At 36.5% G+C, this 18,708-nt stretch overlaps 1 protein-coding gene and 2 long non-coding RNA genes across 6 annotated transcripts; all 3 read left to right on the forward strand.

Annotated features, from left to right (window-relative positions):
* Positions 1-6,990: 6,990 nt before the first annotated feature.
* On the forward strand, positions 6,991-18,407 carry LOC112179981. Of its 2 annotated transcripts, none has more exons than XR_005803047.1 (4): positions 6,991-7,085; positions 7,406-7,477; positions 8,694-8,747; positions 18,128-18,407. It is a non-coding gene; the product is annotated as an uncharacterized LOC112179981 (long non-coding RNA). The 2 variants fall into 2 exon arrangements; XR_005803048.1 differs by having other exon boundaries at positions 7,074-7,103.
* On the forward strand, positions 9,235-12,351 carry LOC112179979. Its single transcript, XR_002928013.2, has 5 exons — positions 9,235-9,542; positions 9,780-9,870; positions 10,827-11,078; positions 11,858-11,902; positions 12,051-12,351. It is a non-coding gene; the product is annotated as an uncharacterized LOC112179979 (long non-coding RNA).
* LOC112179977 (NADPH--cytochrome P450 reductase) lies at positions 13,548-17,270 on the forward strand. 3 transcript variants are annotated; one of them, XM_040510464.1, is made up of 5 exons: positions 13,548-14,108; positions 14,649-14,688; positions 14,794-14,822; positions 15,662-15,674; positions 15,785-15,902. In XM_040510464.1, exons 1-5 carry the CDS (start codon positions 13,896-13,898, stop codon positions 15,847-15,849), a joined length of 360 nt encoding a protein of 119 aa, XP_040366398.1. In that variant the 5' UTR covers positions 13,548-13,895; the 3' UTR covers positions 15,850-15,902. The 3 variants fall into 3 exon arrangements, 2 of the variants coding, with proteins under 2 accessions (XP_040366398.1, XP_040366397.1); XM_040510463.1 differs by lacking the exon at positions 15,662-15,674 and adding an exon at positions 17,046-17,270 and having other exon boundaries at positions 13,549-14,108; positions 15,785-15,961; XR_002928012.2 differs by having other exon boundaries at positions 14,007-14,108; positions 14,784-14,822; positions 15,785-15,926.
* Positions 18,408-18,708: the final 301 nt, after the last annotated feature.

Here is an 18,708-nt window from a genome sequence, read left to right on the forward strand (position 1 = left end):
TGCATGTGCTTCAAATATGGCTAATCATTGATCTCAACCAACGCATTCTCGGCTAGCTTCGTGAAGTGCAAGAATTCTGAGTGATTGGAGGAAATAGCCACTAGTGATTGCTTTGTCGACTGCCATGAAATTGCAGTATCTCCACAAGTAAAAACATAACCTGTTTGAGAGCGCTCTTTGTGTGGATCAAAGAGAAATCAAACATCTGCATACCCAATAATAATTTGACTATTTGTGATTTACATGTGTAAAATAAACCCATGTCCGTTGTACCACAAAGGTAGCAAAAAATATGTTTTATACCATTCCAATGGCACTAAATAAATTGATTGCAAATGCAATATCTGGTATAGTGTACTGTGCTAAATAAAGCAGGGCATCTATAGCACTGAGATGTGGTACTTCTGGACCAAGGATAATTTCACCTTCTTGTCTTGGACATAATGGATCTTTCTCAACGTCAAGACACCGAACGACCATTGTGGTGCTTAGTGGGTAGGCTTTGTCCATACCAAATCTTTTCAAAACTTTTTCAGCATAAGCTAATTGATGGACAAGAATCCCACTAGCAAAATGCTCGATCTACAGGCTGAGGCAAAATTTTATTTTTCCAAGGTCTTTCATTTCAAATTCTTTCTTCAAATACTGAGCAGTCTTTGTGAGCTCTTCAGGGCTTCCAATTACATTCATGTCATTGACATAGGCTGCCACTATTGCAAAACCAGAATTTGATTTCTTGATAAACATGCAAGGACATATAGGATTATTAACATATCCTTCCTTAATCAAGTACTCACTGAGATGGTTGTACCACATTCATCCGGATTGTTTCAATCCATATAATGACCGTCTTAATTTAATTGAGTACATATTGCGTGATTTTGTAGTTGCTTCAGGCAACTTAAGTCCTTCTGGGACTTTCATGTATATATCGGTATCTAACTCTTCGTATAGATATGCGGTAATAATATTCATAAGTTGCATATCAAGTCTCAGAGAAACTACTAAACTTATTAGATACCGGAATGTAATAACATCCATAATGGGGGAATAAGTTGCATCATAATCAATCTCAGGCTTTTGTGAAAAACCTTGTGCAACAAGGCATGCTTTATATCTTACAATCACATTTTCTGATTGCGCTTTCTCGTAAATACCCATTTGTAACCGACAGGGACAGGGTCCATATTGGGTGGTGTTTGGACTATCAGTCCAAAACACTGCCCTTTTTTCAGAGAATCTAGTTTTGGTTGGATTGCATCTTTCCATTTATGCCAATCATATCTCTATCTACATTCATCGACAGAGCAATGTTCAAATTCATCATGTTTTACGATCTCAGTAGCTACTATAAATGAAAATACATCATCGATAATCGTTTCTCTTCGATCCCACAATTCATTGATGTGCGCATAATTTATGGAAACTTCCTCATTATCAGGTACCTGAGCCTCTTCAAGGGCTTGTGACTCATCATGGACACTTTGCTCTTTTGCAATTACAGAATCATGAATTGTGGATCAGACATCAACTTTTTGCCTAACAATAGTTTCAAAAGCAATGTCATTATTATTCAGATGTGCCTTTGATTTCCTTTTTCTAGGAACTGAATCTTTTGAACCTACAAGTCTGCTACGCTTCAGGTGTGCAGCATATGGCTCTATCAGAAGCATGTGTGCCTGGCCCAAACATGATTATTTCTTCTAATTGTAATATGGTAGACTATTCTAGATCTTCTAATCCATATTTGGTTAGGATACTTTATACTCTAAGGAATTGTACATGTAATCCTCTATATAAAGAGGCTCATATTATTAATGAAAGTATCTCATTATTCTCCCAAATTCTCTTATTCTAAAACATTTTAGATTATGGCCCATACAGAGGCATTTAGAGTGAGTGACCTCATTAAGCCGGAGGACAGAACAAGGATGCCTATAATTGATGAGTTGTTCTCGGCAGAAGTAAGATTACCTCTAAGTTTGAGCGGTGGGGAGGATGAGCTAATATGGCATTTGGACAAACAAGGCAGGTATACAGTCAAGAGCGGCTATCATCTGGCTCGAACCGTGTAGCAGCTCACACAGTAGGCCTCGACCTCTAGGGCCTCCAGTAGTTTATTGGATGGATACTGGAAAAGGCTCTGGAAGGCTAGGGTTCCCCCAAAAGTTTGGACGTTTGTCTAGAGGCTATGCAAGGACATCATTCCTACTAAAGCAACTTTGTTAAAAAGAGTCCAGTTATAGGACCTGCGTTGTGTCTTCTACAATGATGAGATAGAAACATGTATGCATTTGTTTAGAGATTGTTCTGTTGTGAATTGCTTCTGGATGCATAGTACGCTGCCCCTACATGCTTGGCAGTTTCCAGCTACTTGCATTCTAGACTGGGTGTACTTGATGATGGACAGTCTTTCTTCTATGCAACTTGATGCTTTTCTGGTTCTTCTTTGGACCGTGTGGACAGAGCGGAACAACATTCTGTGGAATGGGGGTGTGTGTGATCCGTTTCATATGTCGATGTGGGCTATGATTTCTTGAAGACTATCAAGTGTCCATCCATCAGCTGCTAAGAAGGTGAAGCAGGTTAGAACCAAATGGTCATGCCCCCCTCATGGAGGGCTTAAACCAATGTGGATGGAGCATACTATATGGAGTCTGGAGTGGGTGGCATTGGTGTAGTGGCAAGGGACAGTGAAGGGAGGTGTGCTGCATCTCTATCTAGGCACCTTCCCCATGCACAATCTGCATTGCATGCAGAGTCTAAGCACTTCGTGGAGCTCTCCTTATTGCAATTCATCAAGAATGGAATGAGGTTGAAATTGAAAGTGATTATGCTAGATCAGTGCCTTGCGCAAGAATGGGGAGGATATGTTTGAGGTTAGTAATATTGCAAGATTGTCGTCATATTTAACTGCTTTAAGCTTTGTTTCTTTTAGACATATCTTTCGGGAAACAAATGGTCAGCAAATAGACTTGCTCACCTTGCTCGGAGTTCTTATGTTGATGATTTTTAGGTTAATGATACACCTGAGATCATTCTAGATGTTCTTATTGAAGATGGTTGTAATGTAACACGAGGTTTAGGCTACTCGTCCCCCTCGTTGTACCCTCCATTTTTAAATCATAATATTAACTAGAGAGAGCTCTTACCTGTTATCCAAAAAAAAAAAAACATTTTAGAGTATATCTGTCTTTTTTTTTATAGAATAAACGATTACTTAATTGATTTCAACTTGGTCCTACATATATCTCAGGATCAGATCACATATCTTTCTGGAAGAGGAATCAAGTTGTGGATGCATTGGTAAATTATGGTTAGATTTCTAGTGATCGCTCTAAAAATGTTCATGAATGAAAAAATGAGTTAGGTCCCACGAAATCAGTTTGTTTTTTTGGGATACATGGGAGTCTTAAAAGACCCGAAAAACAGAAGAAATAGCTTAACTAATAGCTAAGATATTCCTATTTCTGGTAATTGAACACAAATCATCAAGCTAAACTTCAGTGACCTGTGGATAGGGCTGGGCATAAACTGGCGAAAAACAGGTAACCGACCAAACCGGACCAGATTTTTAGGTTCGACAACCGAATTGTGAGCAAAATAACATCATTTCTGAAGGGGGACTGCATTAAACCGCTTAACTACAATGCGGGTTAGGTTTAGAGCTTTGAACAGCCAGCATTGAACCAATTTTTTTAATATATATATATATATATATGTATAATTATTTTTAATCATTTTTTATATTATTTCTCGAATCTGATTGGTAACTCACACGACTAACCCTAGGGTTCGAGCCTTCGAGGGTTCTACCTCGGCCGCTTATTTCATTTTTGACTTTCATCTTCAATTTTCCCTCATCTCTCCCACAACATCTCTCTCTAGGCCGCTCCACTCTACCACCTCTGCAGGTGCTTCTCTCTAGCCTGTCCCTTCTCTCACGGCTAGAACCCCATCACCTGGGTAAGGATCGAGTTCTCTTCGCTTCTTAGTTCTCTGTCTCTTTCTCGTTGTTGTTGTTATTGTTGTTGTTGTTGTTTTTTTTTTTTCCAGTTCTTGTGTTCAAAACAAGTTGATATTTTGATGAGACTATGAGAGTGTGATGACTCATGCGACTAGTTTATGTTCAAATATGAGACCATCAGACTAGTTTAATACTTTGATGCGTGTTCTTGTTTTGAAATCAAGGAAATGCGTGTTCTGTTTAAAGAAGACTGCAACTAGTTTGCTACTTTGATGTATTTCTTCCTTTGGTTTTGTTGGTTTGTGGCTTTGAAAATTGAATTAGGGTTTTAAAAATCCATTTGGCGCTTTCTGATTTTATAGTATTGAACTGCAGATTTGTTGTAGGTGGTTGTTTTTCATGGTATTAAACTATAGATTCATTGGTGATTGAGTTTCAATTTTTTCATGGCTACTTGCAGATTATGGAAGGGATCTCCTCAACTCCAACTTCTACACCAGCTGGAACTGCAGACTCCAGCATGAGGATGACCCCCACACTGAGTCCTAGTGCTGCAGTTGTTCAAAGTGATGTTCCAGTACCACCACATCCACCACAAAGTGAAGAACAAGACAAAACAAGCAATAGGAAGAGTAGCTTAATTATGTGGCAGCATTTCAAGAAGTTGAAGAATCCAAATGGGAGTTTCATGAAGCCAGGGCATTCAAGGTGCAAGTACTGCCTTCATACCTACGGAAGCAACTCCAGAAGCAATGGCAAAACAGCAATGAGGACACATGTGTTGTACCAGTGTAGGAAATCGCCAATTTATGTCCCGAATAAGAGGCAGAATACTTGACCTTTGATTCGGCAGAATTTGAAGGTAAATTAATTGTTGTTGCTTATGATAAGCCAACTTCTAGGTTAGCTTGTGCGAAAATGGTGGTTCATGATGAACTGTCATTTTCTTTTGTTGAGAACGAAGGGTTTAGAGATTTCATGAAGGTGACTCAGCCTCAATTTATCCACCTTCTGGGAGAACAATAGCTAGAGATATTTGGAAGCTTTAGGAGGCTGAGAGGGAGAGGATTACAAGGTTTTTAGCTACTAGTCAGCAAAGGGTTTCACTCACAATGGATACTTGGACGAGTATCCAAAATATTCACTACATGGTGTTGACTGCTCATTTCGTAGACTCTAGTAGGAAGCTTCACAAGAGGATTTTAAACTTTTGTGTGATTCCAAATCAGAAGGGTAAAACAATAGGCATGCTGGTTGAATCTTATTTGATTAGGTGGGGGATCGATAAGGTTTTTATAATAGTTGTCGATAATGCAAGTCCAAATCAGATGGCCCTAGACTACATGAAGAAGAAGATAGGAAATTGGAATCAGTTGGTGTTGGGAGGCAGCTTTCTGCATTTGAGATGCTGCTGTCACATATCATTATGAGGGATGGAATGAAAGAGCTAGACTCCTCCATTGATGGCATTCAGAATTGTGTCAAGTACATTAGATCATCACCTGCAAGATTAGAGAAGTTTAGGAAGAGTGCAGCTCAAGAAAAGATTGAGCACAGGGGAAGAATTGTACCTTTAGATGTTTGCACACGATGGAATTCAAGATACTTTATGTTGGATCCTGCATACAAGTATAAGAAGGCTTTTCTGAGGCTTGAGGATGAAGATCAGCAATTTGAGAATTACTTTCAAGAGAGAGTGGGTGGAAGCAAGAGACAAGGGCCTCATAGAGCTGCAGATTGGGAAAAGGTAGTAAGGCTCGTCAAATTTCTCAAGATCTTCAATGCAGCAACCCTGAAGTTTAGTGCCACTAAGCATGTAAGCGCTAATGAGCCTCTCCTTTAGATATGCACAATTGTTAGTGAGCTTGATAAGTGCATAGCTAGTGAGGATCCTCTTTTTGTTAGCATTGGCACCTCGATGAAAAAGAAGTTTGACAAGTATTACCTGCAGCTTGAAGATTTAAACAAAATTCTGCTTATTGCTGTGGTTTTAGATCCATGATACAAGCTATCGTATCTTGAATTCTTCTTCCTAAAGCTGTAAGTAGACCAAGGATCTGTGCAAGTGATGATCGATGAAGTGAAGACAACCTTGAGCTCACTGTTTGATTTTTGTTCAAGTAACTATATATATATATATATATATATATATATATATATATATATATTTTTTTTTTTTTCGATTTTGTATAGTTTACATAATATGGATACACTAATTTCTCTAATTTTCCTTGCAGACGAAGATCCAGTTGCTGCAGCAGCTTCAAGGAATGTGACAATGCCAAGGATCGAGTCTACGTATCACCAAGTTGATGAGGATAGTCATGCAGCAAATCTGCATTAGTTTAAGATTTTGCGGCAAGAGAAAGATGTTGTGGTGATCAAGAATGAGCTAGACAAGTATCTATTGGAAGCTTCAGAAGACCTTTTGAACCCAAAGTTTGAAATTTTTGCTTTGTGGAAGGAGAATGATCCATGATACCCTATTCTATCCCAAATCGCTAAAGATGTGTTCGCTGTACCTGACCCGCTTCATCTGTGGTGTCTGAAGCTGTATTCAGCCTTGGAACAAGGGTTGTGGACTCTTTTAGAACTTCCCTTACCCCCAAGATGGTTGAGGGATTAGTTTGTTTGAGTGATTGGCTAAGGGGAGCGGGATTTGATGTGTATAAGGAACCAACCAAAGATGAGTTGCAACTGTATGAGGAGTTGGAAAAGCTGGAAATTGGTAAGGGTTTCATCGTTTCAATTTTTTGAACTTGTTCAATTTTTTGTTTTCCTGTTTTACACATTATGCATATATAAAAGTAAAATGTCTTTGGTACTGTTGAATGAATAGTAATATAGTAATTTACCGGATTTGCCCCCAAAAGAGCTAGACATCAATCCTCCAAAACCAGACACATCAATCCTAAAAAAAAAAAAAAATAAATAAAGAAAAGAGTTCTCGCTGTATTTCTCTTTCTGGACATACGCAAGACCAAGCATCTCTTTCTGTTTACAACTTTACACAGACCTCCGTTGTTATACCCAAATACCCAAATCGTTGATCACAATCGTGCCACTACCGATTCATCCATGTCTTCCACTGCTGTATAAGTGACATTGAAAGAGTTTGGTTCGTTGCTTTTGATCGGTGAATTTGGATTTGCTTTTTCTCTTTCTGCTCATTATCCCCTTTAATTTCAGTTCAGAGGGTTGGATCGTTTGTTGGTTGTGTATTCTATGTTTTTTTCGATGTGTGATTTTGTGATAATGCAGTTTTCGTTGGGTCTTTTATCAAGGCCATGTTCTTCTTTCTGAAATCATATATATCAATATATGTATTTGATCTATTCACTTTTTGTTCATATGTCCAAAGTTATTGCGTTTGATTTAAACGGTATTATTATCTTTCTGAAAGCGATTGATCTGAAATTGGTTTTCTGTTGTTTGCAGACTCTATCAAAGTTCAAACACTGAGATGCAAAGGAGGAGACCACGAATCAATTTGTGTTTGTTTTGGAAAAGGTACATCACATATTCTTGATTTATGACATTGATTAGAACGAGTTGTTTATCTTGATAATGATTGATTTCTGCAGTTTGGAATTTGTCAAAACGGAAACCTCTATTGTTTATCTGTTTTGTTAATTAAACATTATCTGATTCAATTATTCATATCTGAAATCTGATTTCATTTTGTAGTGTTTCCTGTAGCCTTTGAATAACTCCAAAAAGCAAACTTTTTAAAACCAGATTCAATTATTGACAATAGATGTATTTGTCGCATTTAATCAAGAGTTTTATGTCTCCAGTCTTTGATTTCATTCAAAATCTAAAATTTTCATCATAAAGTGTAGTAAAATTCACAGATCATACTGTTTCAATAGGCTTTTGAATGTGAGAAGTTAATGAATGACATGTAGTAATATATAGCTTCATTAGGGATCAGAGGAGATAGATTTATGTATGTCTTTGTTGAAATTGTGATACAAGTTTTGTATTGCTTTTGCATATATCTAGAAGGAATTTCTCAACTCTGGAAGCTTGAAAATTTGCTGTATTACTTCTTCCTGTGAGAAATTGGGTAAAGACCTTCTCCTCCTTGCTCTCACATCTAGCTTTGTAATGAAGGCTAAGTACTGAGACCCTTTCTATTGCATTTCACAAGAATATTGGCTACAACTATCCATTAGTCTGCATCCAATTCAAAGTCTCCGTCGTTTTGTGGGTGAGGCCAAATTCTCTTTATCACCCAATTCAATTGTGAATTGACATACTTTTTGAAGTGGCAAACTTCTTTATCTTCATAGAACATTTTGGTTGTCTTGGTTTTCTTCCTTTGTGTTCACAAGCCCAGTATGAACGAACTTTGCTTGCACTTTGTTAATTAAAGCTTTTTTTATCTTCTGCATAGCTTAATTAAACTATCAGAACATTCATTCTTCTCTTTTTTTTTTATTGTTTTAATTTTTTTATTTTTTTGCTTTGTGCTTTTGGAATTGCATTGTTGACATTTCATATTTAGTCAAGGATACTCTCCTGTAGCTCTGTTTTTTTTTTTGGCTACTGCAAACGCTTAGATAGCAGCGCATTTAATTGAATTTTCTCTTTTAATCTGCAATGACACCTCTAATTCATTCTCACAGAATACCTTTGATTTCTTTGTGAACGTAAAAGACACTATACCCCAATTATATTAAAAAATACGAAAGGCTGTAGCTGACTGACCTCTTTATTGCAGGTTTAAAACAGAACAGCAGCTAAAATGCCAAAGCTCCAGAGTTTAAACTCAAGGGTGAGGCATTTTGTTTTATATTTCTTTCTTGCACCTTTTGTTTTGTTTGTGTTAGTGCTTTAGAAAGAGAAACTGGAGATTGGGACAAGCTTTAGCTATAGGGTTTTGGGGTTACCAGTGAGTGAATTGGTGCTTTGGAAAGGGAGCATGGAATCCAGGAAAAACTGTTTGGTTATGGTGGTTAATATGGTTAATAGAGAGTTGGGATAGCTATTGCCTTTTGTGGTGGAATTGTGTACTGGTTTTGTAGTTGGTTTGTAGGATCAGAAGGTAGTTCAAGTGCAAGCAAAGGTAGTTCTGTACTTAAACCCTTATAAGGGGTAATCACTTATTCACAAATTTTTAACTTCAAGGAGAAATAACCTATAATGGTTATACGATGAAGGAGTTTGTTCCTTCACTACTACAGAAAATAGATACGTGGACACCCCGTTTTTTTTATAAGGACGGTTTTTATCTTTCAATGTCATATATATTGTTTAAGGACGTTCGGTCCAAAACAAGCCGAGAGATTAAAAGGAAAGAAAAGTCTTCACCCTAAAAAATAAAAAAAGAAGCCACGCTCTCTCTCTTCTCTAGCGAAACGACTCCTCTTCAGATCTAGATCTAGCAGTCTTTATTCATCTTCTCGGCTTTCTCCGTTCTCTCGGATGATTTTCAAGTTTCTCGATTTGCTATCTTCTCCGACTGGATGCGAGAGAAATCTGAAAGCCATCTGGCAATACAAACCATTGACGTTCTCTCTCCCATCGGTGAAGCACCATGGTAGATCCATTATCATGTTGGGCTCTTCAGGTGAATGCCATATATCTCAATTGTATTTTTTAACTGTTAGGCTCATCAATCAATCATACGCTTGTTTGTTAGATTTAACTAAGGGTTTAAAATTTTCTAGGATTTAGAAAAAAAAGAAAAAGAAACCATAGAAAATTTTCCATTAAATCTGGGTTGATGAACGAATATTGGAATTTCTCTAAATTTCTAGGTTTGGTTGTCAGAAAATTTTCCATTAAATCTGGGTTGGTACGCTAGCTGTAGGTTTGGTTGTTCCGCTGACCTGCTCTCAGCCAAAGCATCGTTCCCGTTGAAGATCGAAGCTTTTTCAGGCAGTCACTCCCTCTCTGTAAGTTTTTACTTGAATAGCTTCCTAATTCTCTGCAAATTACTTTGCTTTGTTTAATTTTGCTACACCTATGGATTTATGCTATCTCTGCAATTTCTTCTTTTGCATGAACTTCTGGATAGAGCTGAATTTGTCTGTGTTAAACTTTGAGCCTGAGAATTCTATTGTTTTCCTTTTGGTTATTTTTGATAGTTGTTTTACTTGAGGAATTTCCTGAGGCGGTAATTAGGCAACAGAAAGCGATTACAAAGCTGTATAGCGCTAAAGGGCGTCATTTATTTCAATACTTTGTCTATAAAGATCAAAGTTATTTGCTTTAAAGAGATTGGAATGCAACCAATGATATATAGCTTTGCCCATATAAAGTTTGGTCCGTGTTTAAAGTGTTGAATTAGTTTACTAGTGGTATAATGTTCCAATGATGACCAAGGCAAAGAGGGTGGTTTTCCCCAAATTCCAGTGCTTCTATTAGCGTTCGAGGATATGTGATCCTTTTGTGGAGTAGGATTTGACTTTGGTTCTAAGTATGTATAGAATTAGTTGATGTTTGACTGGTAAACTTATCTCGCTTACAGTAGAAGTTTACATTGATGAGTGACTAGTTTGTAGATGTAAGTTGAAACTTGCAAGATCAGTTATTCAGTTTAGATGATTAAGCTGGTATTGTATATTCACAGATGATCATTTATTGAGTTCTTTGTGGGGACAACTTGAGATTGATATTAATGGTCTATGACCGTTTCTTTCTTATTTGAAGAAGAAGATACAGCTTCATAACGTCTTTTAGTGAGTAAAATTAGGATATTGATTCACTCGAACCTCTGACAAATTCCTAAATAACAATTCACTCGAACTGTGTTCCTTCCATTTCTTAATTATTTATCTTATTTATTATATGTGACTGTTAAGCTTCTGGAATTTTACTCCTCTAATTGAAAATTTGTTGGTCTGTGCAGTTGGAGAACAAGCTTATGTAGTTATGTATATGCCAAATGATCGTACTTCTACCACAAAGTTGGATATATATGGAGTTTCAGTGATATTGCAGGTCCTTGATCCCTACTCGTTAGTGATGAAGTTCATATATAGGTACATGGAATTTATCATTAGTGGTCTTTCATGTGGATCCATATATGAATGACTTAAAGGCAAGATGAAGGATGAGAACAGAAATGACAGGAATCCTGGAAATGGTAACACTCTTCTAGGTAACTACTGTCACAACCATCTTTTTGTCCAATGATTTGGGTTTTGTATTTGATTTTTTTGTATTTACGTGTATATGCTTATAAGCTTATATGATAATTGTATCACTACTACCGAAAACAATTGTTTGCATTTACTGATTTTAAGCTTGGTGCTTGTCCATGTTAATAAATTGTTTGCATTTACTAATGTTTGTGCTTGTATCCAACTTTGTTTGGTTTCTCTTAAACTAGAGAGTTCATTCCTATGTACTTGAGAATTCAAATAAGTGGATTTTGATTCTTTCTCTTAGAGCTTTAATGTCTCAAAGTTGTGCCAGTACTTCAATATATCAATGCTATTAGGTTAATGCTGTTAGAATTATCTTAGAGTACAAAGTTGTGGGTTAAATGTGAGCATAAGTATGCGTAACTTATTTAATCTGATTCATTATGTGTATCTATTATATCTCATTATGTAGGTCTTATCACTGTCAACTTGTTCTTCAGTAAGCTAAGCGTTAAACTTAATGACTTACAATGCATGTTTTCTTTTTCATATATTTTTTTTCCGCAAGTAATTGACTACAACTTGAGGAGCTTATTGCAGTGAATTATTTTTGCAGTTTCAGTTTAGGTTTTTGTTTGTGTTTAGTCCATTTGGGTTTTTTTCTTGTTTTTGTTTGTTTACTAACATGGACCATATATGCTAACTAAGAACTTTTCTTTGTGAATAATTGCAATCTACTTCAAGTTTTACCATCGTCATCTCTTATTGTTTTGACTATTGAAAATCCTTTCAGTGCAGGTAATTGTTCCCTGTCATGTTTCTTGAAACTGTCTCAAAGGTGAGCCACCTGAGCCACTACTATCTTCACAAATTAAAGCTTTTGCATTTTATTTTTTTCTTCATTGTATTGTAGCAGATTTGAGATGTGTTATTAACTTGGCCCTATGATTTCTATTAAATGCTTGGCTTTTTGTTATATCTATCAGGTAGTGGATGAAGATATTGGAGATGATGAAACCAAGTTTTTGTGCCTCTACTGCCATCTAAGATCACATAGGATATCAACCTGTAATTAGGATTTATTTAGTTTGTTTTAATTGTAGTTTAGTTCCACTGTTATGAGTAACAGATCAGTAAATGTCCTCTTTTCTTTTCAAGGACAGTTTTTGTTCATACCAAGACTTTTTTTTTTGTGTTCTGTAATAGTTACAATGACGTTTTTTTTAGATTTCAGGACCTTTTTTCAGCGTCCTTGTATATATAAGATGACACTTTTTTCAGATTTAAGGACACTTTTTCAGTGTCCTATAAAACATTAGAGGACGCTTTTTTTGAGATTAGAGGACACTTTTCCAACGTCCTTATAGGTATTTAAGGACGTTTTTCGAACGTCCTTGTAAGCGACTTACAATGACTCCTTGATAGATGACGCTTTTTTTGCGTGTCATCTAAAGTTTTTAAAGACGTTTTTTGAACGTCCTTAAATGATTTTTTTGTAGTAGTGCTTGGAACTAGTTTTCATTTGATTTGGAAATAGGTAGTTACTTTGAGATTAAAAATTAAACAGGAATGCATCCTTTTGATAGTGAAATTATAACTCAGTAAGCAAATGCATTACTATAAATAATACACACAAGCTAAAAGAGTATCCAGTTAAGCTTGCAAATGAGAGTAAAAGAAATTTAGATAGTGAGCATTAGTAACACTGGAATTATCAGTTGCGTGTGAAAGGAAAGATGAGTGTAAGCAAAAAGGAACTCTGAAATGGCAAAGTATGGTCTTTGTCAAAATATTGTAAGTGTATAAATTAATGTGGTAAGAGTAATGTGGCAGACAATCACTACACCAATTTTTCAATCAGACAACACATATTAAACGACAGCAAACATTTTAACTGTCGTCTGAAATAATCAGACAACAGCAAAAAAATATATGTCGTCTGAATTTTCGAATCCAACGACAGTCATTACTTGGCTCTTGTGCAATTACTTTTCAGACAATGGTTGATATAATAGATGTTGTCTGAATGGATCAATTCAGACAACAGTTATTATTTCAATGTTGTCCAAGGTTTATTCAGACAATGGTTGATTTTTGATGTTGTCTGAATGGATCAATTTAGACAACAGTTATTATTTCAATGTTGTCCAAGGTTTATTCAGACAATGATTGATTTTTGATGTTGTCTGATTGTTTAATCACACAACTGTTATTCATTGTCTGTTGTGCAATAACTTTTAAGTCAATACTTGCTAAAAGATATTGTCTGATTTGGTTTCACACAACTGTTTTTATTCATCTGTTGTTACATTATCTTCAGACAATGCACCCTAAATGCTGTTGTCTGAAGTTAGATCCCCCCTCTCCCTAAAAAACATTTTGTTAAAATTTTTGCGGGAATCACAAAAATACGGAGCGGTGAACTTAAAATTAAACAGTTGAAGGTGGGAACAAAAATTTTAATTCCCACACTTGGATATATTGTCCCACACTTGCATTTACTCCCCAAACCCTAACCGAGCACAGCTCATTTTCTCCCAACTCTCCTCTTCGTCCTTCCCCGCCTCCGACCAGCACTTTTCTCTCTTCTCCTTCTTTCTCGCTTCCTTATCCTTCCAAACCCTACTCTCTCTCTCTCTCTCTCTCTCTCTCTCTCTCTCAGTTTCTAGTTCACCAACCTAGAGAAAATCGAGAGCTCCGCTGCTCCGATTCATTTCGCAGAGACCGAGGGATTCGAGGTTGGAGATTTCCCGACGGTGAGTTTGAATTCGGAATTGGTGGGGAAGCTGGAGTCGGCTCTTGGGGTTTCGCTGGGAGGCTCGGTGACGGACATGGCGGTGGTGATAGCGACGACTTCAATTGAGTTGATAATTGGGTTTTTGGTGGTGTTGTGGCGGAGATCGTCTGATAAGACTAGTCAGGTGGTGAAGCAGCTGGCGGTGCCGCTTAAGGAGGAGGAAGATGAGTTTGAGGTTGCGTCAGGCAAGACTAGGGTGACTATTTTCTCCGGGACTCAGACCGGCACCGCTGAAGGTTTCGCCAAGGTTGACCTTTTTTATTTGTGGCTAAATTTTACTGTTCCTGTGTTTTACTTGTTTCAATTCCAATTTTTGCTATCGAATTAGGTAAGTTTGAGGTCTGTGGGGTTAATTGAGTGGATTGAATCTTCGGTAAAATGTTGTTGCATTCGGTAAAATGATTATAGTTTCTGTTTATTTATTTAAGTTGAGGATTTTCTTGACACCTGGATATAGTTTGTATGTATCTGTAATGATTTGCTGCTTTTGAATTTTGGTGTCTGAGGTGAGATAGATGGCAATGTTTCTAGATTGTTTTAGACCAGAGCTATGGTAATATAAACTTCTGGAGAATTGGAAATGGAATGCTAAACAATTAAATTTTAACTTTTGAACTTGTAGAGATCGAACTGATAAGAGCTATAGATTTAAGTGAGCAGCAAGAAATATACAACTGGTGTGGTTATTTTTTCTTTGTTATATGTGGAACTTTCATGCGAGTTATTATCTAAGTTATCAATTCAAAAGCTCATAATGTTTATGTGTTCTTTTCGATGTTGTAAACAGGATTGGTGGATCTGGTATGGATCTCATAAGCAAAGCAAGGGTAAATAACATTTCTGCAGTTTATCTTGGTTACTTTATTGTGGTTTGCTTAATTGATTGAGTGAATAATTAATATTTTTTTTTGGGTGTGTGAAGACTCTGCCAGGACCTGTTAGGAGAGGCAACAATATCTTGGTGGGTTAAATTTATCCCCTGTTCTTGATAGAATAACTGGACAAGAATCCAGAAATAGTAAGAAAGTAATAGCTTGTGGTGGGTTAAATTTATCCCCTGTTCAAAATATAAGATCTACTTCTACTATATTGAGGCCAAGTAGCTATCTGATTATCTCTTGTGTTAATTGATATATGATTAGCTATATGATTGTGTTAATTGATATATGATTAGCTATATGATTGTCTGGGTTTACTACTTTACTATATGAGTGTCTCGTGTTAATTGATATGCCATCATTATAATAGTTGTGTTAATTGAGTGATTGTCTCTTCTGTATGAGTCAAGTACTTATTTTGAGCTGCAGGGGAGAGAGATCAAAATAGGAGATTTTTTTCTTTTTCTTTTGGTAAGCTGCACATTAGGAAATTGAGCTTTTTAATACATGCATAATGTATAATGTATAATGGCCTTTTGGCTGGGGGCAGTAGGGAACTTTTCGCGTCCTTGGTTCATTGTCTTTCGAAATATGCCAAAGGCCATCCCTTTCTCATTTTAAAATCAAAATCCCAAGTGTCCTAGATTTTGACTCTCTCTTCTGTCTCTATATATAAAGCCCTTCATTTTGTTGCTGTGAACTGTATTAGGTTCATTATTGATGAACTGAGTAGTATTATGAAGTCTTGGTTGGTGGTATCTAGGATTTTTATGAATCTCATGTTGTTTTAAGGCTCTCATGGACCTTGTTCTGTTTTATGGCTCTCATGGACCTTGTTCTGTTTTAAGGCTCTCATACATTGCTTTGTATCATTGACTGAATATGTTGCTCTGTATCGTTGCTCTGTATCATTGAATTGCAGACAAGATTTGAAGGTACAAAATTTCAAGATTGTTGCTCTGTATCATTGACTGAATATGTTGCTCTGTATCATTGCTTTGTATATGTTGCAAATCTCAACAATATTCTCGCATTGTATGTCTAGGTACTGGATGCAAAGCCTCTTTTGAAGGAGGCCCTTCAAGCCGAAGTTGGACTGCCAGTGGATAGGGACATCCCATTAATAGGCTTCATTGGTAGGCTAGAGGAGCAGAAAGGTTCATATATTCTAGTGGAAACCATTCCAGAATTGGCAGGAGAGAATTTGCAAATAATAATCCTTGTAAGTATTGTTTGGATTTACTCTCTTTAATGTGACGATAAAAATTTATGTCGCAAGGCTTACGCCTTATGCGCATTATACCTTAAGGCTGCAAGGCTCTCCCGAAAACGGCTCGGGTACACCTTCAGCGTTTTAAAACATTGGGCCTACTTCTACTTCTTTACAGTTAATCCTTCTTGTGTCTCGTCCAAAGGATAGCAGATACTATTTAATTGATTATCTTACAATGTCCTTTCCAGTTTCCATCCCTGCAAGAATTAAGTCCAGTTTAGGTATATCTCTTTTGCCCACAAAAGGTCTAGCAGCATCTCTGTTTGCTGCATGAAATTTTGTGTATGTGTGTGTATAAAAAGTAGGCAGCTTAAAAATATCTAGGTTTTGTTACAATATGTAGCATGCTTGTTGGATTGAATTGTCCTTAACATCTGGTTTTGGAGCAGACCAAATATTTCAACTCTTCTACTCTACTAGAAATCTTTGCCAAAAATTGACTGTTGGGATAATTGGCTAGTACAATATGTTGTACATTCAGCTGTTGTTTAGTCCAATGTATTATTTTAGTATATAGCCTATTCACTCATCTCTACATTACTATATGCAAGTTCTTACCTTGTGAGAAACTCAATTGTAAGTCATCTATATTCATTAAGATTGACTTGCCTCCTACCAAGTGTACTGATGGCTCATGAATATATGGCACAATTGTGTAGTGTTTAAAAGCTGTAGGTTTACATTTGTTGGTATGTTCTGTTCTACCATTGTTGGTCTGTGGCATTTCACATTTGTATGATTGGTCTGGTTAAATACTGTGCTCTATATAGAAACAATGAACTATAAAGTAGTAAGAAGATTTAAAAGTGTACATAAGAAGATTTAAATTCCATAAACTTATGCTTTGCTAGTTGATGTTGTAAATAGGACTATCTTAGCAGGTAGAACGGAGTAAATTCTTGTAAGAACTCTAATTTGCATTTGATTAATTGAACGCCTTTATCTCTAATATTTCTACAATCTCTTTACAGCTTCTTAAGATATATAATACTAATTATAATGTATTCACTCATCTATACATTATTATATGCAGGTTCTTACCGAGGGTAAACAAAAGGATGTACTTAAAGTTGCCGGTGCATTGTTTTCACATATTTGTGAGGTTTAGGCAAGGTTAATGTGCATCACATTTATGGACAAGTATCGTGGGGGTTAATGTTGGGATAGAATGACTTTGTTGGATATATGGATGAATGTATCGAATCTTTACATAAATAAATGTGTTTTGGGTTGTCATTTGGATCCCATATATGCATAATGTAGGTCTTTTGAATGTTTCTCAGACCATTCTATTCCAGCTAAAAACTATTGTCCAATAATTGATCATCATAAAATGCCTAACAAAAACTGTTGTATGAGTCCTCTAACTATAATACTTTAAGGACTAAAAGAACGAGAAAGCCATTGTCCAACAAAACAACAAACAATGGTTTTGTTTAGAAATCTATAGTATCAATAATAGATAGACAATGGGATTTGTAAGTACATATTGTCTTATCAAGCCTTCAGACAACAGCAAGCATATAAGCCCCTGTTGTCTGGCACAGCCTTCAGACAACAGTAAGTATATAAGCTGCTGTTGTTCTTCGTGGTATTCAAACAACATACATGATAGTAGATGTTGTTGTACTAAACTTTATCAGACAACAGTAAGTATATAAGCTGCTGTTGTTCTCCGTGGTATTCAGACAACAGACATGATAGTAGCTGCTGTTGTACTAAACTTTATCAGACGACAGTTTTCTGGTATTGTCTGATTAAGTATCAGACGGCATTGAGATAGACAACATCAATGCCTATAATCGTCGTCTGATTGAAAAATTGGTGTAGTGAATAGATTGAAACTGCACACTTATTGTTTACTTTATTACTGTAGATACTCCATTTACATGGCAAATTTACCAACTGCGTAGATGCATATGCATGCACTTTTTAATAATAGGTTTTAAGAGAAGATGAAGGCAGAATTAGTAACAAGTAAATATTGGCACTTTGTTGGGGAAAGAAAAACAATTAAATATTGGCAGTTTTCTTTTTGTTGCAAGCATATATCTTGAGCGTAATTTGAATTCCATAGTTATCTAAAGATTGAACTTTGTTTGTTTATTAATTCAGGGAAACGTTCTAGACGGTTAGAGAGGTACAGTTAAAGAGTTTGGAAGACAGGTTGTGCTATTTAGACTTTTGTTGTGCCTACAACAGCTCAGCTGGAATTTCAAATGAGCTATCATCTGTTGCAAATGATGAATCCGACTTTGTAGACACATTTGAGGAGCTTATGTAAAATAGTTGGTCACCACTACAAGCCTAAACCATTTGTCAAGCCTAACCATGTTTGCAATATGTACATAAACACCTACTATGGATAGCATATCTTGTTAAACAGCGACAAGCGTGGCCCGTGGCCCAACATTGTACCGATACTGTCCCAACTTAACCACCCGATAGGTGTTGGGTTTTAATCACAAAAGGTCTCGGTACAATTGGGTGAGATCCACCCACTTATAAGTTATATTTTATTTGTCACTTTTCCAATGTGGGATCTTTCATCTCCAACACGCCCCCTCACGTGCAACCTAGCTTCAGGTATGCACGTGGAATTAATTGACAAACCCGATTCCACATTGGAAATCGGGTCACAAGTCCCACATTAGAGACTTGACCAATCACATAACAATCCAAGGCCCACATCGGAC

Source organism: Rosa chinensis, chromosome 7, assembly GCF_002994745.2.
Source record: "Rosa chinensis cultivar Old Blush chromosome 7, RchiOBHm-V2, whole genome shotgun sequence".
NCBI classification, from domain to species: domain Eukaryota; kingdom Viridiplantae; phylum Streptophyta; class Magnoliopsida; order Rosales; family Rosaceae; genus Rosa; species Rosa chinensis.

Bases quoted from the DNA above. Each gene is read 5' to 3' on its own strand.
- LOC112179977 (XM_040510463.1), top strand. From the start codon at position 13,896: ATGGCGGTGGTGATAGCGACGACTTCAATTGAGTTGATAATTGGGTTT. The intron at 14,689-14,793 runs GTAAATAACATT...AGACTCTGCCAG, and splicing joins ATCTCATAAGCAAAGCAAGG to GACCTGTTAGGAGAGGCAAC. The intron at 15,962-17,045 runs GTAAGTATTGTT...TATTATATGCAG, and splicing joins ATTTGCAAATAATAATCCTT to GTTCTTACCGAGGGTAAACA.